The sequence below is a fragment of the Gracilinanus agilis genome, chromosome 3, assembly GCF_016433145.1.
Source record: "Gracilinanus agilis isolate LMUSP501 chromosome 3, AgileGrace, whole genome shotgun sequence".
NCBI classification, from domain to species: domain Eukaryota; kingdom Metazoa; phylum Chordata; class Mammalia; order Didelphimorphia; family Didelphidae; genus Gracilinanus; species Gracilinanus agilis.
In genome coordinates this window covers 202,533,993-202,558,002 of record NC_058132.1, presented here as the reverse complement: position 1 = coordinate 202,558,002, position 24,010 = coordinate 202,533,993, and the positions used below count along the sequence as shown (strand labels likewise).

Sequence of the window (24,010 nt, the reverse complement as noted above, 5' to 3'; positions counted from 1 at the left end):
TATGGAAGAGAATTCTGTTTTCTCTTAGTGCCCCTTTGCTCTTTTCTGTGGGATTCTAGGGAAGTCTGATACCACTGTCTTTTTTTTTTATTAGTAGGATAAATAGTATGCCTCTGGTCTTAGTTTCAGAAGGAGCTGGATATAGGCAAGGGGAAAGCAGAAAGTTATAGAGGTCACTGCCTTGTGGGGAGGAGGGGAAAGAGTAATTCCTAGGAGAGGGAAACTGTTTTAGAGAATAGACATGGATGGGCAGGCAGGGCTGTGAAGTCTAGAGAAGGGGGATTCTCCATGTTCCTGAGTTCTATAAGGAATCTGAGGTCATATTCTCAATTCCCCTCCTTCATTATTCTCTCCAGGACCTATTTCCTTCCCCTGTCATCTTTCTCAGAGAGCTCAGTGGAATCAGATCCCAGCCCTGATATTTACTAACCATCTGACAATGAGCAAATCATATAATCTCTCTGGGTTTCAGTTGTTTTATCTGTAGAATGGGGATAATAAGCCTTTCGTTACCTATCCCCAAAGGTTTACTGTGAGGAAAGCACTATAAAAAAGTGAATTATTGTTTCTTATTGGTAATAATACTAATAATTGAATTTTCTTATCTCATTCAGATTTTATTACCCTCTTTAGATAGAAAAAGGTCCTGGGACAAGTCATTATTCTGCTATTATTTTGTATTTAATGTTTGGAGAACAATTGCATAATTTGGTTAAAATAATTGTTTTTTTTTGTAATTTTAATAAAAAGTTTCACATCATAAATTTATCTCCCTCAGGTTCACTAAAAATATATAGAACTAAATGGTAATAATAATTATTATCAGTAGTAGTAGTAGTAGTAGTAATAGGAGGAAGAAGAAGGATAGTAATAATAGTGGTGGTAGCAGAGGTGAAGCAACAATGGCAAGTGGTAGTTCAGGTGCTATTGATAGTAGTGGTGGTAGTGATGGTGATTGTCGTAGCAGTGATAAGGTGGCAGTGGTAGGTGGTGATGGCATTTGGTGGTAGTGGCCATAGTGGTTCAGGTGTTGTTAGTAGTAATAGTAGTGGTAATAGAGGTTTGTAGGTCAAGTAGGAAGAACCCTGGCCTGAAATCTTGAGTGCAACTTGAAGACAATCACTTTAGAGGTATTTAGCCTAATTGTTTCGCATAAACAAACGGGTACAAAGAAAGCAAAGATATCACAAAGCTGGGAAGGCTAGCAAACACACTGGATGACCAAGTCAAGATTCAAAAGCATCTTAGCAGGCTAAGATCATAGCCTTAATTCTGTATTGCAGCCAAGACCTCTTATATATGTCATCCCTTTCCTTAGAATGTGAGCTTCTTTAGAGCAGAGCCTGGCTTGTTTTTCTTTTCTTTTCTTCTTTTTTAAACTTTTACCTTCTGTCTTAGAATTGATACAAGTATTGGTTCCAAGAGAGAAGAGTGGTAAAGGTTAGTCAATTGGAATTAAATGACTTGCCCAGGGCACACAGCTAGGAAGTGTCAGAGGTCAGATTTGAGCCCCATCTCTAGGCCTGGCTCTCTAACCACTGAGCCACTTGGTTTTCCCTGGCTCAATTTTCTATTTGTATCTTCAGCTCTTTGTGACATGCATTTTACCAGATATTGTTCAATAGTATCCAATTCTTTGTGCCCCATATAGGATCTTCTTGGCAAAGATACTGGAGTGGTTCACCATTTCCTTCTCTCATGGATTAAGACAAACAGAGGTTAAATGATCTGCCCAGGGCCACACAGCTAGGAAGTGTCTGAGACTGGTTTTGAATTCAGGTCTTCCTGACTGCAAGCTCAGCACTCTATCCACTGAGCCACCTAGCACCTCCTTTCACTTGGTAAGGTCTAAATAAGCACTTAAGTACATTTTGTTCACCCATTTTTAAAAAATGAGATCTGGTAGGGATAAATGAAAGTGTCTAAATGGGTTCAAAAGATCAACCTCAGAAATACAGGATATGGCTGGTAAAGATCATCAATGGTTTGTCTGAAGAAGATCTGTTTTTTTTTTTTAGTAGATTGACACCTCAGTACGAACCAGTGGCATCATATGGCAAAAAAGAAGTAAATGCAATCTTAGGCTAAGTTAAAAGCAGCATGGAAAGGGGTCAGTAAAGGTTCCATGGTTCTTGACCTTGCCAAGACTATATCTGGAGCATGTTTTAGGATGAATATTGACAAACCATTATGGAGACAATGACCAGGATGATTAAGGATCATGAGATCCTGCCAAACAAGGACTGGTTTACTTTAAGAAACCAGATATGGTTAACTCGTAGAAAAGATCACTAAGAAAGGATCTGATAGCCATCTCCAAGTACTGTCATGAAGAAAGGGATTAGATTTGTTCTACTTGGTGTAAGAAGGTGGGACAAGGAACAATGAGGAGTTTCAGAGAAGTAGATTGGTAGACAGACTTGATTAAAAGAAAACGTTCTAACAACTGGGCAACTAGGTGTTGCAGTGAGCTAGAGTCAGGAAGACTCATCTTAATGAGTTCAAATCTGGTCACAGGTACTTATTAGCTGTGTGACCCTGGGAAAGTCACTTAACTGTCTCAATTTCCTCAACTGTCAAATGAGCTGGAGAAGGAAATGGTAAACCACTCCAGTATCTCAGCCAAGAAAACCCCGAAATAGGGTCACGAAGAATCGAATATGACTGAAATGACTGAACGACAAAATCTAACAATTAGCACAGTCCAAAGTAGTGGGAATTAGTGAGTTTCCTTATCATTAGAAGTAGAAGTCTTCAAGTAATTACTGAATGGCTCGTCAATGTTGCTACAGGGGGGTTTCCCATTTAGCTAGATATTAGATGGAATGATTTCTGTGGTCCCTTCCAACCTTGAAATTCTCTGAGTTTGTGAACACAGAGTGTTTCTATATGGTGGACCTGGGCCTTCAACTCAGACCTTCAGACTCCAAATCCAGTATTTTTCTCATTGCTCCATCATTGTCTTGCTTGCTGCATGGATTTGGGCAATTTGTTTACTCTCTCCCTAATCCTGAAAAAAACCTGAAAAAAAAAAAAGAATCTAAAAAAGGAATCTTTCTTTCTATACCTAATCCTGTTGCCATTTACAGGCCTTCATTGTCACTTGCTTGGACTGTTTCAAAAGCCTCTTTGCCTCCAGTCTTTTTCTGGTTGTTAAATGAAAGGATGATTCATAATAGCTTGTATTTATATGACACTCTAAGACTGACAAATTTCTTTCTGAGTGTAGAGGATAGAGAGCTGGACTTGAAGAAGGGAGATCCTGAGCTTAAATCCTACTTCTAACACTTAGACAAATCACTTGATTGCTGGGTTTCAGTTTCTTCCTCCACAAAGTGGGAGTCATAAAACTTTGACAAGGCTTGCTTCTCGAGGTTGTTATAAAAAATAATTTTGTAAATTGCAAAAAGTTACAAAAATATATAAGCAGTGAGGTAGAAAGAGCCATGGATTTGTAGCCAGAGGACTAATTAGGTTAGAAACTCAATTGTCATTTACTAACTGTGTGATCCTTGGCAAGTCACTAAAATACTTTGTGCCTTGGTTTCCTTCTCAGTAAAAAAAGAGGGACTGATTGGATTAGATGATCCTTATGGTATCTTCTGGCTCTAAATTCTATGATTCTATGATTGTCATCAGCCTGGATCTCCAGGGTGGCATTCTCTTGGACCTTGTTACTCTCCTCTGGCAAGAATTATTTTACCAATCCTAGTGGGTCCTACTTGGGACCCATTAGACGAAGCCTTGGAAGACACCAGCCTTACCCTGAAGTCTACTTCTCGGACAAATTGCCCTACTTGTTTTTCCCCATACATAGCATTCCATCTCCATACCTTAGCTCAGTATGTCAGACATCCCTGGAAGGCTCTCTCTCCCAATCCCGGCCTCTTTAGAATACCTAGCCTTCCTTCAAGGCTTAGCTCCTACGTGAGGCCTCTCCTTCCTCCAAATTCCTTTGGGTTTTCTTTGAGGGGTAAGGGATGGGGAGGATGGGTCTGAAGTTGTAATTTCATAAAATATAGAGAATTTCCAGTAAGAAAACTTCCTTTACCAAAGCTGCTGATGGGCAAAGGCTATGCACCTTAACGGTCTGAGACTTGCCTGGGACACACGAGGGGTTTAAGTTTGTTCGTGATCATATAGCCAGAATTTGTCAGAGGCAGCACTTGAATCAGTATTTCCCGATTCATTCTACATTGACTTTGTACATATTTTATATACATATAAACAGAGGCAGCATGGTAGAGTGGTTGACAAGTCAGTCTCAATGTTAGGAAGTCCTGAGTTCTAGTCCCACTTTTGGTGTATACAAGTCAGCTTGTCAGTGTCCTAGGCTACTCTCCAGAACCAGGATGTTTCATCATTTGGCATGTAGAACTTTACTTGCACAAATTGGTTTATCTTGTAGAGAAGGGGATTCCTAGCATCTTGTCCAGCCCTTTGCACATTGTAAGAATAAACGTTTATGGCTTTTAATTCCCATTGTTATTGAGGAAGGAAGAAGAGATTTGGTTTAGTTGATGCTGCTCTTATGTATACCTCAAGAAGGACTTCCTTATTGGGTGGAATGCCAAATAGGAGAAGAAATGAAGGGCAATGCTCTGGAATCTCATTTAACAGACATTCACCGCAAAGTGTCTGCTGCATGCAAAATAAAAGGCTTTCTTGGTGGGTCACACAGACTAGATCAGTCCATGTGCTCTCTAGAAAGGTTGGGCGTCTTTCCACCCCAAGATCCATGTCCATACTGGAAAACCTTGATACCACCCTTCCTAAATGAGGGTTTCATGGACTGTTGAAGCTAGGAGTTTGGGAGATTGTGTGGTTCCATCCACTCATTTTACAGATGAGGAAACTGAGGCCCAGGGAGGTTGAGACATGCCCAAAGTCTCACAACTAGTCAGGGGCAGAACAGGAATTAGAACCCAGGTGTTCTGACTATAAATCCATTCTAGTACATCTTAATTGCCTCCTCTCTCTTTGATTATATTTTCTTTGCCTCTTTGCTTCCCTGTGAGGGAGGCGTAGATTTCTCTCATAAGAGACTCTCTCAGCACTTGGTAATTTGGGGGGGACTTTGTTTGAGTTTCTTAGCAAAGGGGGATTCTGCAAAGGGAGGTAATGTCTGTGGCTTCTTCCAGTGGTGCTTCCTTCCTTCTTCCCCTCAACCCCCAGCAGCTTTGCCAACAAAGCTGCTTATTCCTCGGTGGCCAGGAGCCACCTTTGCCCAAATCTGGGTCTTAGCAATTCCAGAGTACATGTAGAGCAGGACCCTTGTCGCTTGTCCTGAATTCTATGGCCTCATCTTCTGTCCAGGACTTATTCTCTTCCTTTCCTTCCTCTCCTCCATTCTCCTACATACTCCATTCCCCGGACAGGACCTCATTCCTGGCATACTGCCTCTGCCCTCCATGCCTGTGAACAATGAAGTGCTCACAAAGCTTCACAACAGGAAACTAGGAGTTTATTTATTTATTTATTTATTTAATTTATTTTTGCCTCCTAGCTCTTGGGAGTTAAGTCTCTCCCCACAATGCTAGCGAAGGCCAAGGTTATAGCTACCAGGGGCCCACCTTCCCCATGGTCTTTTTTCCCCTACCATCTTCCTTTTTAGGCAAAATAGGACTGAGTCTTGGTAACTCCACCCTTTACATACCTCCCCAAGGTCTGGGCCTATTACCCCCACTTCCTGCAGGGGCCAAGGCAGTGGGTGGACAGATATTTTAAACCTGCTTGTTTGCTAGAGGAAAATAACACTGGAGGGAGAGATGATGAAGTTCTTTCAAGGCCCTTTTTACCGCCTTCTTGTAGTTTCTACTGGCTGGACTTCTTGGAGTGGAAGGAGGTCAAAGGTGATAGGAGGAAATGCAGGGGAGCCCACAAGATAGGCCAAAGCACTGAGGGACTTTGGCTCATTCTACACACTTCCAGGGCTATCCCATATGCCTGGCTTGTATTTGGGGGCATAGGGGTGGATTGTGTATATTCCCTTTTCTCCCCTAGACAAGGAGAAGGCTCCCACCTTGGCCATAGGGAGGAGAGGGGCCAGAACAGGATGGGCAAATGCCTAATGTGTTAAGCCATTGAGCAGAGAATTCAAGGACTCTGCCAAAAGTGTTTCAAGATTTAGTCACTGATCCCATGGCTAATGCTTTATGTGACCATGGGCGAAAATGTATGGGGGAAGCACACATTCTTCTGCTGTGCAAATCTTTAGAGGTCTTCACTATAAAGATTTCTGCAAATCCAGTCTCTTGTTCATAAGAGCAGAACCAAAAGCAAGTTGGGACAACCAGAACTGTGTCCTAAGTGCCAATATCCATGGAGTTTACTTCTTCTTCGATATGGTCCAGAGACTGGTTTGCACATGCCTCCCACACTGCAGTCCCTCCACAACCCATCTCCTTAATGGGGGAAGTGGATCTTAGAGAATTTGAGTAAAAAAGGACATTCTCCCAGTGTAGTCTATTCCTCATGGCCTCTCTATGCCAGTTAAGGATGAAGGCAAATTAAAGAGAGGGTTATAGAGCTTGATTGTGGTTACCAGACTGTCAGTCATGCAATGCCACTTTTCTCTCCCCACTCTTCCAAATGTTTTTACCCCAGGTGAAAAAATCCCTACTAAGCAAAATGCCCTGTAAAAATGGGTTAGTAATCAACAGCAATGACTATAGATCTGAGCCCTAAAACAAACATATCCCTTGAGCATGTTAAGTTGGACATGTATGAGAATGGAAAAATGGAATGGAATTAGTATTTTTAAAAAATTAAAAAAGTAATTTAGAATCTTTTCCCATGGTTACAAAATTCATGTTCTTTCCCTCCCCTCTTCCCTCCCCCTTCTTGAGCTGATGAGCAATTTCACTGGGTTATACATATATTATTATTTAAAACCTATTACCATATTATTAATATTTGCAATAGAGCCATCATTTAAAGCCCAAAATCCCCCAATCATATCCCCATTGAACCACGTGATCGATCCTATGTTTTTCTTCTGTGTTTCTGCTCCCACAGTTCTTTCTCTGGATATGGATAGTTTTCTTTCTCATAAGTCTCTCAGAATTGTTCTGGATCATTGCATTGCTGCTAGTACAGAAGTCCATTACGTTCGATTGTTCCACAATGTTTCAGTCTCTGTGTACCATGTTCTCCTGGTTCTGCTCCTTTTGCTCGGCATCAATTCCTGGAGCTCATTCCAGTTCATATGGAATTCCTTCATGGAACGAGTATTTATTAAGGGCTTTCTAAGAGCTATTTTTTTTTTACATTAAGTACAAAAAATAGAGTGATTTATTTAGAAGCTTAAGATGAATGTAAAGGCAAATAAAGACCACAAAATTATACCTACTACAACAGCGTGTCATGTATTAGATGGTATAAATGAAGAGAAAACTAAATATCCAAAATGTAGCACTCGTTTGTTTGCCGCCTCAACACAATATACTTTTATACAGACTTAAAAGGTGTCAAAATTAGCTGCAAACTTGTTTCTTCATGTTATTTTAGCTTAAGAGTTCAGAAAATGGAGTTGAAATGCCAGTTTGTTGGCTTTGATTCTGAGGATATTCAGAACAAGAAAATTCTATGATACAAGAGAGTTCAGATATATTTTTTAGTAATCCTGGCCTTTTGTTTTGAGATTGCACAAGGTTCTATGCAAAAACAAAGTGTCAAAAGTTCATACTACAACAGGTTCAGGTTTTTGCTAGGTAAACACTTTGTAGCATTTATTGTACAGTAGGACAACACTAAAAAAAGAGAAGCAAATCTATAATGGATACATAAGAACAATATCATGAGCATCATTTAGATAAGTCTAAAAGGCTACACAAATACACATATTTTAATTATTCAGAATGAATAAGTGAAAAAAAAATCCATTTCCCCAGAGTCTACTATACACTATATATTGAACTGGTAGCTCATAGGCTATACTACCATGTAAATAAAGGTTACAGTATAAAAGGACATATAACTGAATACATGCCAAATGGAGAATGCCAGGCAAAGAACTGAGGTGGCACAGGGCATAGAGTGCCAGGAAGACTTATCTTCCTGAGTTCAAATCCAATTTCAGACATTTACTAGCTGTGAGACCCTGGGTAAGTCACTTAACCCTGTTTGCCTCAGTTTCCCATTTGTAAAATGAATTGGAGAAGGAAATGGCAAACTATTCCAGTATCTTTGCTAAGAAAACCCTACATGGAGTCATGAAGAGTTGGACATGACTGAACAACGATTGAACAAAAATGTGTTGGGTACCATGCCAAGTGCTTGACAAATATCTCATTTGGGAATTCAACACCACTAGCTAATATTCAGTAGTAGCCCTAGCAACATGCTGGCCTAGTCACTGAGACATTCTAATCTCTTCCTCAGCCATTAGCATATAGCATAGTAACCCAGAATTCTCTACTACTTGACCAGGATATTATCACAAAAAGGCCCTTTTTTCTTCAGAACTCCACTATGAAGAAATGACTAAATGAATTACTTTTGATTCTCAGAGGTGTGAATTTTTTTTTAATTTTTTTTTTTATTTTAAACCCTTAACTTCTGTGTATTGACTTATAGGTGGAAGAGTGGTAAGGGTAGGCAATGGGGGTCAAGTGACTTGCCCAGGGTCACACAGCTGGGAAGTGTCTGAGGCCGGATTTGAATCTAGGACCTCCTGTCTCTAGGCCTGGCTCTCAATCCACTGAGCTACCCAGCTGCCCCGGTGTGAATTTTTTTGACTGGATCTCTGGTTCCATCTGTAAAGGGAATTTGCAATATGAAAACTTCTTTTAAAAAAACAAAACCTCTTACCTTCCATCTTAGAGTCAATTCTAAAGCAGAAGCAGTAAGGGCTAGCCCAGTGGTTCCCAAACTTTTTTGGCCTACCACCCCCTTTCCAGAAAAAATATTACTTAGTCCCCTGGAAATTAATTTTTTTTAATTTTAATAGCAATTAATAGGAAAGATAAATGCTCCTGTGGCCATCACCACTCCCCTGGATTGCTGCAGCACCCACCCGGGAGTGGTGGCGTCCACTTTGGGAATCACTGGGCTAGGCAATGGGAATTAAGCGACTTGCCCAGTGTTACACAGCTAGGAAATGTCTGAAATCATATTTGAACCCAGGACTTCCTATCTCCAGGCCCTTGAACCACCTAGCTGCCTCCAATGTAAAAATTTCTATCAATGCAGAGGACCCCTGCTCTGCAATCTCCAGACTAGGAGAATTACCTGGAGTTTGAGTATTTGCCCAAGACACACAATCATTATGGGTCAGAGTGAGACTTGAACCCAGATCTTGTCTATTCTGTCATTTTTATTATCTCAATAATAATGATAGTAATAATATTGATGATAATACCTCAAAGGGATATAAGAGTTGGATCTTGAGATAAAGGCTTTAATAACTAGATAGGCCATTTTATTAATTGTGATCCCTACTAATAATGATCAATAACTTTAAATAACTAATAAGATAAATGATTAAGTAACTAATAATTAACACTAAATTAGTTGTTAATTAGTAAATTAAATTAATTTAATCATTAATAAAAACAGAATAAGAATTATTGATTAGTCAATAAAATTAGTTGAATAATTGATAAAAATAAAATAATTGATAACACTGATTAATTAGTAAATAGAATCAATTGAATGAGTACTGGATAATTAATACAATTAAATAGTAAGATCAATCATGAATTATTTGCTAAAGTTAATCAATTTATAATCAATAATGAACATATGAATATAAATTAGTAGGAATGATTAATTAATAAAGTTAATTGAATAATCAACAAAGTTATATAGTTGACATGACTAACCATTAATTGATAAATAAAATTAATTTGCTGATTAATAAAACATAATTAAGACAATTTGGTATTGATTAGTCAACAAATTAGTTGAGTGATAAAAGTCAAATAGTTGACAAAATGAATCAATTCATAAATAAAATTAATTGAAGAATTAATGGATAATTAATAAAATCAACATTGCAAAATCAATTATTGATTAATTGCTAACATTAATGGAGCAATTAATGGTTAATTAATTAGCCAGTGAAATTAATTGAATAACCAAAACTTTAGATAGTTGGCCTGAATAATTATTAATTAATAAATTAAATTAAATTTTTAATGAATGAAATACAAAGAATTGATCAGATCAATTATTGATTATCCAATAAAACTAGATGAAGAATTAATAAAATCAAATTATTGATAAAACTGGTTAATAATTTATAATTAATGGACAAATAATAAAATTAACAGTTGATTAAACTCAATGAAATTAATTGAATAATGAAATTAGATAGTTGATACATTTCATTATTAGTAGTAAACAAAATTGATCTAATGATCAAAAACCATAAATAATTAATAAAATAAAATCATTGATAAGTTAATGAGCAAATAGAATTGATTGAATAATTAATACATTAATTGAAAAATAGATAATTGATAAAAATCAAATAGTAAAAGTTAATTATTGATCAAATTGATTTAATAACAAATATAGTTGATATTAAGTACTAATTAGTTACTAAAACTAACCAAATAGTTAATAAAATTAAATCATGATAGGGGATTTTCTACTCTGCCTTTAAAATAAGTAGAGACCTAGAGCGGTAACTTTTTTTCATACTCACATAGCACTACAGATTAGATCTCAGAGCCAAATTTATCCTTCCCAAACCAACTGTTTGGTATAGTGAAGTCAAAGCACCTGGGTTTGAATCCTTCCTCCGCTACCTGTGTGACCTCTCTTCCTTACCCTCCCTGGACTTCAGTTCCTCCACCATAGTAAACTGAGGAGTTGGAGAGACTAGAGAAGATAGATGGCCTTCTCAAGTCCCTTCCAGCTCTCAATTTTATGCTCCTATGAGCCTCCTCTTCCCAGTTCTCCGTCCCCACCTCACCCCTGTTAGCCAGAGCAGTTTGGACAGAGTCATATGGACTGGCCTATTGGAGTTCTTGTTAGTATTCCTACAGGGACTGCTTAGGAGGGAGGAAGAGGAGACACTTTCCAGCTGCAGCAGGTGCCAGGCATACACAGAGAGCATCACCAGGGAGCAGCATGCCCAGATACTGGAAAAATACCAGGCAGCTCTGAATATATCAGCACTACTAGCTCTGGCATTGCTCCAGGGTGACAGCCAGGGCTGGGAAGGAAAAATTAGATAGCCTAGAGGCCTAGTATTCAGCAGTGGGTTAAGAGGGGGAGACACTAGCTGAAGACAACTATGGGCCCCAAGATCCAATTAGCTTTTTTACTTAAGGGACTTCGGATTTAGAAGCCCCTGCAGGCCCTGGATCTCCTGTTGTCCACAGGCCAGATCTGGTCTTGGTGTCAATGGCTGCTGGTAGCTGTGATAGTGTTGTGTCCCACTGTCTGTGTCCTGAGGCTGCTCTCAGGATTGGTGAGTTCCCAGCCCTGAGCTGACCATCATTTCAGGAGGGGCGCTAGTCACGCTCATTTCACTTCCTGCTTTACTTCCTTTATTTATTCTCCACTTCTGCAATGAGCAGCCTTGTACTATTCCTTCTTCATCTTGCTCCCCAACCCCATCTCTTTCTTTTTTCATTGTCTTCCTCTTTTAGAATGTAAGATTTAGGCCATAGATCGCCTTATTTGCTTGTATTTGTATCCTCATTGCTTGGTATAGTGTTTGGCATATAGATAATACTTAATAAATGGAAAGAAGAAAGAAAAGAAGGCAGGAAGGCAGGAAGGGAGAGAGGGAGGGAAAAAGAGAAACAAGGAGGGAAAAACATTTATTAAACATGCACTGTGTTCCAGGCATTGTGTCACACACTTTACAAATATCTCATTTGATCCTCACAACAACCCTGCAAAATGGATGCTATATATGTATCTCGTTTCATCTCATCTCATCTCATCTATCCACTCACCCACCAATCCATCTATCTATCTATCTATCTATCTATCTATCTATCTATCTATCTATCTATCTATCTATCTATCTTTCTTTCTTTCTTTCTTTCTTTCTTTCTTTCTTTCTTTCTTTCTTTCTTTCTTTCTTTCTTTCTATCTATCTATCTATCTATCTATCTATCTATCTATCTATCTATCTATCTGCCTGTCTATCTTCCAAAGCTTATTGTCCCTGCAGGATTTCTTTGAATTACAATAGGATTACCAATGTTCAATGGTGAGGGCCTATTTCCCCAGTATGAAGACATTAATCAATGTCCTGTATATGGTAACCTTGTCTAAGGTGCTTCAACTCCCCTGCACAGAAAAAGGCCTCAAAAGGCAGATTATTCCATGGGCCTCAGGGAAAATGCACCATTGTCCTTGGAAGTCCAGTTTATCCTTTTCAATTTGTAGGGAGCTATGGTGATTCTAAAGTAATTTTATTATAAGAGCTTTTACTGAGATATATGCTTGTCTCAGACTGTTATTTATGAAGAAAACATGATTAAAAAATCTCTAGACTCTCTTCTTATAGCTTCTATCTCCTAGTATAGGAATATTTGGGGGTTGTACACTTTTGAAAACTTGGGGGAATTGCACAAAATGCCCTACCCATCTCCTCTCTTTTCAGAATGTCTTGCCTTCCCGGTCATCATCCACGAGGTCAACATCCATCACATCAGCCCCCATAAGGTCATCATCCACAAGGTCAACATCCATCACATCAGCCCCCATAAGGTCATCGTCCACGAGGTCAACATCCATCACATCACCCCCCATAAGGTCATCACCTACCAGGTCACCATCCATCGCATCAACAGCAAATTCATCCCCTGCCAGTGCATCTCCAGTCAGATTAGTTACATCATCCCCAGTGCGATCTGCTGTCAGATCAACCCCTACAAGGTCATCTCCAGCCACACGAGCAGCCTCAGAGAGCAGAAGTAAGATGGGATATTGGGTTGAGGGAAACAAAACTAGGGTTGAAGGCAATAGGAAAACAGTAGGCACGATGAACCTCTCTATAAGAGGGGGAAGGACTTGCTATTGGTTCTGTTTCTTGAACGTGGATATGTTTGCAAGTGTTGGAAGAGTGGGAGGAATTGACAGTGAATATCTGTCCAGTTATTGAGTATTTATTAAGATATTGAAGAAGTGACTAAGTAGGCAAGTACTATGGCAGTGCAGAGGGTAGGGAATATAGGGGACTATTGTTCTGACTGGTGCTCTGATTTCCTGGATAATTTATTGCAAACTGAAATGAATTAAAGACCAAATAATTTTTCCTTTGGGTCATCCTAATCAGCTAACTAGGAGTCAGCCTGGTACCACACACTGCTAGATGTGGGCTGAAGTGATGGTAAACGAGCTGCACCTATGGAGAAGAAATGAGATAAAAAGCATCCCTCTCTTGGAGGAGATTGACATAGGAGAGAAACATGGTTTTTCCAGATGATGGGATTGGGTATTTTTCAGTAGCAAGGGGCTTTTCTTTACCAGTGGTGGGGAGAAGAGTCTTTGGATAGATTTAAGAAGGTCTAAGTATGTGGATGGGGAAAAAAAATTACATCTTTAACAACCTCCAAATGAGCATTTCCCTCGATTATTTAAATGCATTTAGGGATCCATAGGTTTCAACTGAGGGCCAAAGGAGTTCATGACACCAAAAAGGTTAAGAATCTCTGATCTACAGGAAAATTAGTCATTCTGAATGGATTACTTAGGATTGGTCCTGATAATATTAAAATCTTATTCATGATTGCCCTGCTAGCTTACCCCTGCTATGCCCTAATACCAGAGATATACTGTCTAGCTATCCCAGACCCAACTATTCTCCTAACAGTGAGAATGAGAATCCAAGGACTTTGCATTAAATAGTTGTCATTTGGGAAAGCTCCAGTCAATCAACCAATTTGTTGAGAGACTTTTATCTCTCTTATTCACTTTTGTGAAGGGTCAAATCCCCAAATGGACCCAAATGGCCCAGCCTTGTTTCCTTCTCCCTCTTCCATAGTGTCTATATCCCTTCTTTGAGTCTCATCTTCCTCTACTCCCACTCCATTCCTAGGTGTCTCTATGCCCAAGATCACCTGGCAGGGGAGCCAGAAGAGACTTAGCCTCATAGGCTGTATCCTGCTACTCATCGCCTTGGTCGTCGCACTCATCCTGTTGTGTGAGTCCTGCTGCTGATGGTGGGCTGGGCAGTCAAGGTCAAGCATGTCCTGATTAGAGCTACCCCAAAATGGAATGAATTGTCTTGGGTGATAGTGAATTCCCCTTCATTAGGGGCCCTCAGACAAAGGCTAGATGGTCAGATGACTGGTATGTTGTAGAGAGGTTTCTGGATGGTGATGGGTTGACCTAGATGGCTTGAGATTCCTTTCATCTCAGAGATATTGTGATTCCTTGGTGAGAAGTGGTCAGGGAACCAACCACTCAGTTCTTAACCCAACAACATTAATAATAGCTAGTAAATATGTAGTACTTAGAGGTTTGAAAAGCAACCTACATACATTATCTTGTTCAATCCTCACAACAAGCAGTGAGGTAGATATTTTTACTTTTTCATCACCATTTAGGAAGCAGCAAGATAGTATTCATGAAGAATTGAATTAAAATCCTGCCTCAGACATTTTTTATCTGTGTAATTCTGTGAATGTCGCCGTCTGTCTTCCTTAGTTCCTCATCTGTAAAATGGGGCTAATAATAAGGCCTCCCTTAAAGGATTGTTAAGATCAAAGGAAGTAACATAAGTAAAGTACTTTATAAATGTCAGTGTTATATAAATACAATTATTATTGTTGTTATTACCTTACAAATGAAGAAACTGAGACTCAGAGAGACTAAGATATTTATCTAGTGCCACACAGCTAGGCAGTATCTAAGATGAATTTTGGGAGAGGAATTTGGAGGAGAAAATTTCATGGAAGAAATAAGATATGAAGTAGACTTGGGAAGGCTATTTGGATGGGTAATAAGAAAGAGAAAAGGTATTCCAGGAGAGATGGACATTCCAGGCAGGTTGTTCCATCAAAGGTAAGAATAAATATAGGAACAAGTTCAGAAATTAATGAGGAGTCTGCTCTGCCTGATCCGTAATGGAGAGGGATAAGAAAGAGGTTTAGTGAAGGTAAAATGAGGCCATATCTTGGCCTTATATTTGAGTTTCAGTATCCCCAGTTGGATTTGATCTGATTCATCATGAGTACACTGTAAGTTCTTAAGAAAGGGGAGTAATATGACTTAATTGGCATATAAAGAAAATTTATTAGATGATATTCAGCATGGTTTGGGTTGGGGGGAAAACAGAGGGACTGGAGTCAGGAGGACTGATCAATGGATTATAAATCAATCATCCCTGAGGTAAGGGTCTAGATGGGGAGAATGGTAATGGTAACAGGGACAAAGGACTAATTCAAGAGGTATGGTAAAGAAAGAGTTGACAGCCGTTGACACAGATTTGATAGAGGGTATAAAGAAAGAAAAGCTAGATGGCTCAAAGGAAAGAGTGCTGGGCCTGGAGTCAAGAAGACCAAATCCAGCCTTAGACACTTACTAGCAGTATGACCCTGGACAAGTCACTTAACTTCTGAATGCTTGGCAAAAGGATTTCTGGAGAAGGAAATGTCAAACCACTCCAGTATCCTTGCCAAGAAAACCCCATGGATGGCTATGGTTCATGGGGTCATGAAGAGTTGGATACAATTGAATAACTGAACAACATGAAGGAAAGGAAAAGTCAAGGCTTGCATCCAGCTTTCAGATTTAGTATGGGGAGAATGGTAGCACCAATATCAACAATAGGCAGTTTAGGAGAGGGAATTGCTTTGGAGGGCGGGGACATGATTACAATTGTGAACATATTAAGTTGGAGGTAGTGGAAAGCACTGTGTATTGGAAAGTCGGAGACTGTAGTTAGGAAACACTGGGTTAGAATCCAAGCTCCAGTACTTATTTGTTTTCACATTAACCTTGGGAGAGTCATTCAACCTTCTTAGATCTCAGTTTCCTCATCCAGATAATGGAGTTAGTAATATTTGCTATCCCTACCTCACAGGACTGTAGTGGGAAATGTGTAAACCTTAAAAGTGCTATGGAAATATGAATGACGATGATGATGTGGAGATGCCCTGGAGTCAGTCGAAGTAGCAGGAACTAGAGTTTAAGTGAAACTTCAGGGCTGGATTGAGTTACTAAAGAAAATTATGATCTAAAACATAATGGGCTAGATTGTGATATGTGGCTTGTGGCAATGGTTTTGTTGCTCGTAGATTTGTGAGTCATTCAAATGATCCCACTTACCTCAAAGAGATGGTAATTGCAACCATGATTATAAGTGAGCTTTCCTTCATCAAAAGATTGATGGATAGAGTGCATCTGATTTTATTGCAATCTGTCAATGCAAGTCAGCAACTTCTTAGAAGCATAGAATCTTAGAGAGTTCACTAGAACACTGAAAGATTAAGTGATTTCTCCAGAATCATATAGCCCAGTATTTGTTAGAGTTGGGATTTGAATCTAGTTTCTCCTGAACCAAGTTGTAGGCCAACTTTCTATAGACTCTGCCACATTTTTGACCACTTGTAGTCACAGATCATTGAAGTTAAAGGAAGCTTTAGAGATAATCCAATGCAATTAACAACAGAATGAATTTGTAGGGCTCAAGATAAAATTTTGAGGGGCCCCTACAATGAATGGATAGAAACTCCACTAGCTTTTGAGTTCCTGGGGATGATGGTAACCATTTAGGGGGACAACGTTTGTGCATATTTGTGGTGAAGGAATTCGAATCTGGCTTCAGATACTTACTAGTAGTGTGTTCCTGGGCAAATCACTTAACCTCTGATTGCCTTAACCCATTGGAGAAGGAAATGGCAACCCACTCCAGTATCTTTGCCAAGAAAACCCCATGGACAATGTCCATGTGGTCATGAAGAGTTACATAAGGCAGAATGATTGAACAACAAAAAAGAATTGTAGGAGCATTTTAGAGGTGATGGACTGTAATGAACTGAAAGAGAGGGAACTAGGACAAAGGTTACATGGCATCAACAACATAGAGGGCTTCTCCTCTAGAGCAGCAGAAATGAGTGTGGACCCATAATCACTTAAAATAAAAATGGACATTTAGAGTTTTTAATTCACTTTTACCTTATTTGTTATCATAAATACACTACTTCACAACTACTCTATGAGGTGAACAGTATAGAAATCATCACCCTGATTTTAAAGAGAAGGAAATCTAAGTTCAGAGAATTTAAGCATATTGCCCATGATCATGCAAATAGTATGTGAGAGGTATATTTTAAACCCAGATCATTCTCATTCAAAGTTCAGTGGTCTCTCTCCACTTTGCCATCCTGCCTCTTTGATTCCTTGTAGTTTAAAGGAACATTAGAAATATGCTGGTCCAAGTCTTTTAATTTGCAAATGGACAAACAGCCCCAGAGTGAAAGAAATTACTTGCCTCAGTTTCCTAGAGGTTTCTTTCTAGGCTACAGTCCTTTTGGTGCACTCTAGACCATCTGTTCCTTGAGAATGGTGAAAGAAAAGCCCAGAGTCCCAGAGGGAATCCAACTTCATATCTCTACAAACCACTGGTACTTTGCTGAGTCTCCTGTGTCCTGATAGTGACCCATACATCTGTTCTTTTTCTAGTTCATTTCTGGAAAGGTCACACAACAATCAAGTACAGGGAGCCCATTGAGAACTGCCACAAGAATGCTGTGCGTTGTGATGGAGTTGTGGACTGCAAGCTTAAGAGTGATGAGCTGGGTTGTGGTAAGTGGGGTAAGGATGGGTGGGCAGCACTTACTCTGGGCGGGAGGAAGTGTGAATGATCCTGCCTGAGCCTGGCATAAGGGGCTCTGTTAGTGGGAGGGTGAATGTGGGATAAACAAAAGGTTTGTATGCCCACCCCATCCCATGATGGTGCTGGACAATCACATCTCTGAATGTCTATGCATGCATGTGGATTTATATCCTATCCACATGCGAGTCTGTCTGGACGAATATATGTGCATAAATATGCATGCAAGAGATAGACAAAGTTTATCTCTATTTTCTCAACTATAAAAATGTGGAGGGCCTCTAAAGTACCCTCCAGTTCCAAATTAGGCTACTCTATCCTTTGATGTCTATATACTTGGCTCAGATTTTGGACCCTGTTCTCTCCTCTGAGGACCTCATAACTTCTCCCAGAGCAGGAGTCCTTAGCAGTTTCTTTTTTTTTTTCTTTCTTAAAAAAAACAAAACAACAACAACAACAAAACCTTTACCTTCAACTTTGGAACCAATCTAAGGCAGAAGAGGATAGGCAGTGGAGGTTAAGTGACTTGGCCAGAATCACACAACTGTGAGGTCAAATTTGAACCCAAGACCTGTAGGCCTGCTCTCAATCTACTAAGCCATCTAGCTGCCCTATCCTTAGCAGTTTCTTCATCTCACCTACGGTGGCTTACTGTGGCCCTCCCAGGTACAGATAGCCTGGCCAAGGTCATGAGACCTAGGTGATTAGGAGCCTGAAGATATCAGAGGCCAGCTAGTTTTCAACTCTATAATTTTGCAAATAAGGAAACTAAGGTCCAGAAAGTCTCTTTCTTTAAAAAAAAAAACACAAAAAAAAAACCATCAAGATACCCAGTGGAATTGCTTGTTGGCTATGGGAGGGGGGTGTGAGGAAGGGAGAGAAAGAACATGATTCATGTAACCATGGAAAAATATTCTAAATTAAATAAATAAATAAAGACCCAAGATGTTTAGAATAATTTTATTGATTTTGTTACATCAGCTTCATTTTATAATATATTGCTCCTCTGTCCTTTCCCAATCTTCCTTAACCTTAGGGCCTTCTTTCTGAGACTACCCCTAGTTTTTTTTTGTTGTTGTTCAGTCATTTCAGTAGTGTCTGACTCTTTGTGACCCCATTTATGGTTTTCTTGGCAAAGATACTGGAGTGGTTTGCCATTTCTTTCTCTGGCTCAGTTTACAGATTGCATGTTTTGTGTGTACACTGTTGTCTTTATATTGTCTCTCCCATTAGATGGTAAGCCCCTTGAGAGGAGGGACAGTTTTTTGTTTGTCTTTCTTTGTATCCCTAGCAGTTAGCATAATGCCTGGTACATAGTAGGAGTTTAATAAATGCTTATTCACTGATAGAATCTCATTGTCCCAGAAAGTCATCCCTTATTACAAAAAAAAAAAAAAGAAAAAGAAAAAAAGAAAGAAAGAAAGAGGGAGAAAAAATGCCTTTCAGCAAAACTAACCAGTATATCAACTGAGGGGATCTTTTCTCTTTCATGAATTGTTCCAGAACACCTGGAATATAGAGCTTCCTGGCTTGGCTCTTGCTTTGGGGACTTTGTTTTGAAACTTTATTCCTTCTTCAGACAAATCAGAAAAACAGATGTTCACACCCTCCAGGTGTCTAGCTCTTTCTCCCTCCCAATTTCTATTGCAAGAGAACGACTTCTAAACTCATAGATCCTGAAGCCTCAGGATCTCTCTCCTTTCTTTACAGTGAGGTTTGATTGGGACAAGTCTCTGCTTAGAGTCTATTCTGGAGTGCACCGTCAGTGGTTGCCTGTCTGCAGTGCTGGCTGGAATAACTCCTACTCTGAGAAGATCTGCCAACAACTTGGCTTTCAGAGGTAATGTGTCCTTTCATCCCTCCTCCACCTTTGCCCGTGTCCCTATCTCTTTACATCCCATTACCTTCCCTCCAATATTTCTCCTTCAGACCCCAAAGCTCTCTAAGCCTTATAATAGCTAAAAATTAGCCTGAGAATATTTCTGAAAGTCAGAGTCTAGGCCTAAAACATCCCCCCCTCCAAAAGAGGCAGTTGTACTATTTAATAGGCTGGCTGAGTTCCAAAGAACTCAAAAGTATGCTGGTAAATATTTAACAACCAGTTTTGGACCAGGAATGGGAACAACAATGCATGACATTTTAAAGTTTAATATGTATTACCAACATTTTCTTCATTACTTTCTTAAGACTGGAAATCAGCAAAACAATAAATCAAGCCCTGACTTGTAGTGTTTTGCTGATTTCTGAAGTTTAAAATTTTTATGCTAAAAACTTAACAATCAGCTCTCCAGAATCTTTTTGAGCAGGTTCTAGCATCCCAAGAAAGGACTCATTCTGAAATGATTTTCTAGGTCCCAGGGACGACCTTAGGACAAATGGACAGAAGCTATAAAAAGTCAGATTTCAGTTTCATATGAGAAAGAACATTTGTACTGCAAATATATTTTATTTACTTTGTAAATTTTCTCCAATTACATGTAAATTTTTAAACTTTCGTTTTTAAAAAAGTAGTTTCAAATTCTTTCTCAAAAAGGAAAGCAATAAAATATTGATTATACATGTGAAGTCACACAAAACGTATTTCCATATTAATCATTTTGTAAAAGAAAATATGCGTGGGAACACACACAAAACAAGAAAAATAAAGTAAAAAAGAATGCTCGAATTTTCACTCAGAGTTCATCAATTCTCTGTCTAGCAGTGGATAGCATTGATTCTTTGGAATTGAATTGTCTTGATTAGGGTAGCTAAGTCTTTCACAGTTGATTATTGTTACAATATTCTTAATAGTGTGTACAATGTTCTTCTGGTTCTGCTTACTTCACTTTGCATCAGTTATATAAGTCTAAAGAAAAACATTTTTAAGAATTAATTTTTAATTTGATTCTGATCTTAACAAACACCAAATAGAAAGAATATATATGCACATATATAGTAGAATAGCAAGAGGGTTTACATTAATCTGCAGGTCTCTATTATATATAATTTGCTTTTTTTGCTCTTTTAAACCCTTACCTTCTGTCTTAAATCAATACTATATATTATTCCAAGGCAGAAGAGAGGTAAGGATTAGGCAGTGGGGGTTAAGTGATTTGCCCAGTCAGACAATTAGTCTGAGGTCATATTTGAACCCAGGACCTCCTGACTCCAGGCCTGGCTCTCTAACCATTGTGCTGCCTAGATGCTCCCATAATTTATTTGTTGTTTTTTTTTAATTTTAAGTATATAGTAAGATAAGCCTATAGCTTTCTTTTTTAATTTTTAAAAATTTTCATACTTTTTTCTAATTACAGGTAAAGTTTTTTAACATCATTTTTTATAATTTTGAGTTTCAAATTCTCTCACCCTCCTTCTCTACCCCCTCATTGAGAAGATAAGCAATTTCATAAAGGTTATACATATAATAGTAAAACAAAATATATTTCCATATTAGTTGTGTTGTAAAAGAAAAGAGGCAAAAACAAAACAAAAAGAAAATTAAAGTAAAAAAAATCAGCATGTTTCAATCTACATTTAGAATCTTTTCAGAGTTCTTTCTTTGGAGGTAGAAAGCATTTTTAATTATAGAAACTATACCTTTCAAAGCCATCCTGCTTGTCTGATCTTTCTACCCTAAGGAAGAACTTCCTGAGAGCTGTGCAAGAATTTAACTGGCTGTCTTAAAAGGAAATGAACATCTTATCATTAGAAGTGATCCAAGTTAGGTCTCTGCCATCACTTGTTGGAGATATCACAATTGGAATTCTCAAATTGGTTAGGAAGATAGTCTAGATGACTTCTCGTGACCCTTTCACACCTGATATTCAGTGATTAAATGAGCCTCATGCCATGGAAAGAGAGATTTAAATAAGATCTTGGACAAGTTACTTCACATCTCTGGACCTCAGTTTCCTTATCTGCAAAATTCCAGGGCTGGACTAACTGATCTCAAAGGCTATTTCTAGATCCAAATCTCATAACCTTCTTGTCCTAGCAAGGGAATGAGATGTGGGGAGAGATGACCAACAATGCTGGAAAGTTCTATAAGAAAGGTCAAAGTAGTTACTTTACTAGGTTGAAGAAGGTTTAGGCAATGACTGGGATTCATGGATATGCCACATGATCTTTAGATTTTAAAAAGTCTCTGATTTACGGCCCAAATATCTGCTCTCCTTCTGCCCTTTGTGTTTCTGAGCTTTTGGTATCATTAATGTAGGACTATTCACAGGCCTGATCAAGCATGTAAATGCTTGAATGTGCTTATGGCCATGAGTATTTATGTCTTGAAAGGAGTCTTGGATGATGGGAGAAGGGAAGCGAAAAAGTATTTTAAAAGGGCCTACTATCTGTCAGCCACTATGCTAAGTGCTTTTATAAATATTATTTCATTTGATCCTCATGACAACCCTTTGAGGTCTCAATTTCTAATCTGTGAAATAGGAAGAATAATTCCTGCTTTGTCTACCTTTCAGAAATGGTATGAGGACGGAATAAAACATTTGAGTGAGGGATAAGAAAGGGTCCTATCAATGTTAAGGAGTTTTGTTTTGTTAATTTGTATTTTATTTTTTGCCAAATTTATTTTTATTTACCGATATTGTATTTTTATTTTATTTATTTACCAATATTTTGTTTTACCAGTTACATGTAATAACAAATTTCCACATAAGTTTTCTGAAATTATATGATCCAAATTGTCTCCCTCCTTCCCTTGCTTCCTCCTTTCCAGATCTGGCAAGCAATTTGATCTGGGTTTTACTTGCATAATCATAAAACATATTTCCATATTGGTTATTTTTGTAAGAGAATAATCATAAAACCAAAACCCCCAACTAGAAACCCAAATAAAAGTAAAAAACCATATGTTTTGATCTGCATTCCAACTCCAACAGTTCTTTCTCTGGAGATAGATAGCAATCCCCATCCTAAGTCCCTTAGAATTGTCCTGGATCATTGAATTGCTGAGAGTAGCTGAATATTTCAAGTTGATCATTCCACAATATTGCCGTCGCTATGTACAATGTTCTCCTGATTCTGCTTATTTCACTCTGCAACAGTTCACGTAGGTCTTTCTAGCTGTCTCTGTAATCCTCCTGTTCATAATTCCTTACAGCACAATAGTATTCCATCGCCATCATATACCACAATTTGTTGAGCCATTCCCCAACTGATGGACATCCTTTCAATTTCCAACTCTTTGCCACCAACGTTAAGGGGTTATGATTGTGAATGGCTGTCAAATGACTTCAGGACTATGTCGGAAATCAAAATCTTAGGGGAGGAACCAGTGGCCTTCATTCTTTTCTCCTTTATCCCAGCAGTGCTCACCACACAGGTGAAATCACTCTCCAAGAATACACCAGTAGCTACATCGTGTCTGAGTACAACAATACCATCCAGGAGAGCATCAATAGGTAAACTTGTTTGTTTAGAAGCCATCTGCCCCTCTATATTCCATTCAGTCTCATCTATTTACAAAATGAGGGAGTTGAATTTGGCAGCTTCTAAGGCTCCTTCCAGCTCAAACTCTAAGAACCCATGGTTCTGTGACTTAGGGGGTCCCTTCCACCTCTGAGATTCTGTTAGTTGATGATTTTATGCCATCTAGGGAAGTCTCAGGAAATTCAATCCTCTCCCTTCTTTACAGTCTATAAGCATGTATACAATGCCTATTTAGGATGGACAGGGTACATGACCGTAGTTCCTACCTTCTGGGCTTCTGGGAAGTTGGCATCTAGGCCAGAGTGACCAAGCTGAACCCACAAACAAAGGGTACAAATAAAATTTAATAAGGCTAATGCTAAGGTAAACATCACACTGTTTGTACTATAAATCTAAGAGGAAGTGAATTTTGAATAGGGGAATAGGGAGGGTGAGTGACTGTATCATTGGGCCATAGGAATGAAGGGAATTCCAAGAACTGGCGAGCCTAGAGGGTGTCCCCAACTATATGCCTTGAATACAGTTTTTAACTGTAAGATTGTCTGATACGGCTTGGTCTCCTGTGCTTGACATCATCGGGACTTTGCTATTAGTCAAAGGACAGTATTTCCTGAGCTCTGATTTGGGGGTAGGCTGAGGAATACTACAGCAGTCTGTGAGTACAGTGCTCAGCTATTAGAATGTGTATGCATGATCCATGGAGTGGTAGGATTTGGAACTCAAAGGGAACTAAGATATTAACTAGTCCAATCCCCTCATTTTAGAGACCAAGAAACTGAGGAACAGAAAGGCAAAGCAATTTGCCCATACTCACATAGCAGAGCTGGGATTCGAACCAAG

The 24,010-nt window shown here is 38.9% G+C and overlaps 1 protein-coding gene across 1 annotated transcript in view; it reads left to right on the top strand.

The window, feature by feature from the left end:
• The first annotated feature begins 902 nt into the window (after positions 1-902).
• Positions 903-24,010, top strand: part of TMPRSS13 (transmembrane serine protease 13) — a 37,254-nt gene continuing 14,146 nt past the window's right edge. The window contains exons 1-7 of the mRNA XM_044669028.1: positions 903-983; positions 11,297-11,422; positions 12,572-12,884; positions 14,009-14,113; positions 17,599-17,721; positions 19,460-19,589; positions 23,050-23,142. Coding sequence (XP_044524963.1) covers positions 903-983; positions 11,297-11,422; positions 12,572-12,884; positions 14,009-14,113; positions 17,599-17,721; positions 19,460-19,589; positions 23,050-23,142 — 971 coding nt within the window. The remainder of the gene's footprint in view (positions 984-11,296; positions 11,423-12,571; positions 12,885-14,008; positions 14,114-17,598; positions 17,722-19,459; positions 19,590-23,049; positions 23,143-24,010) is intronic.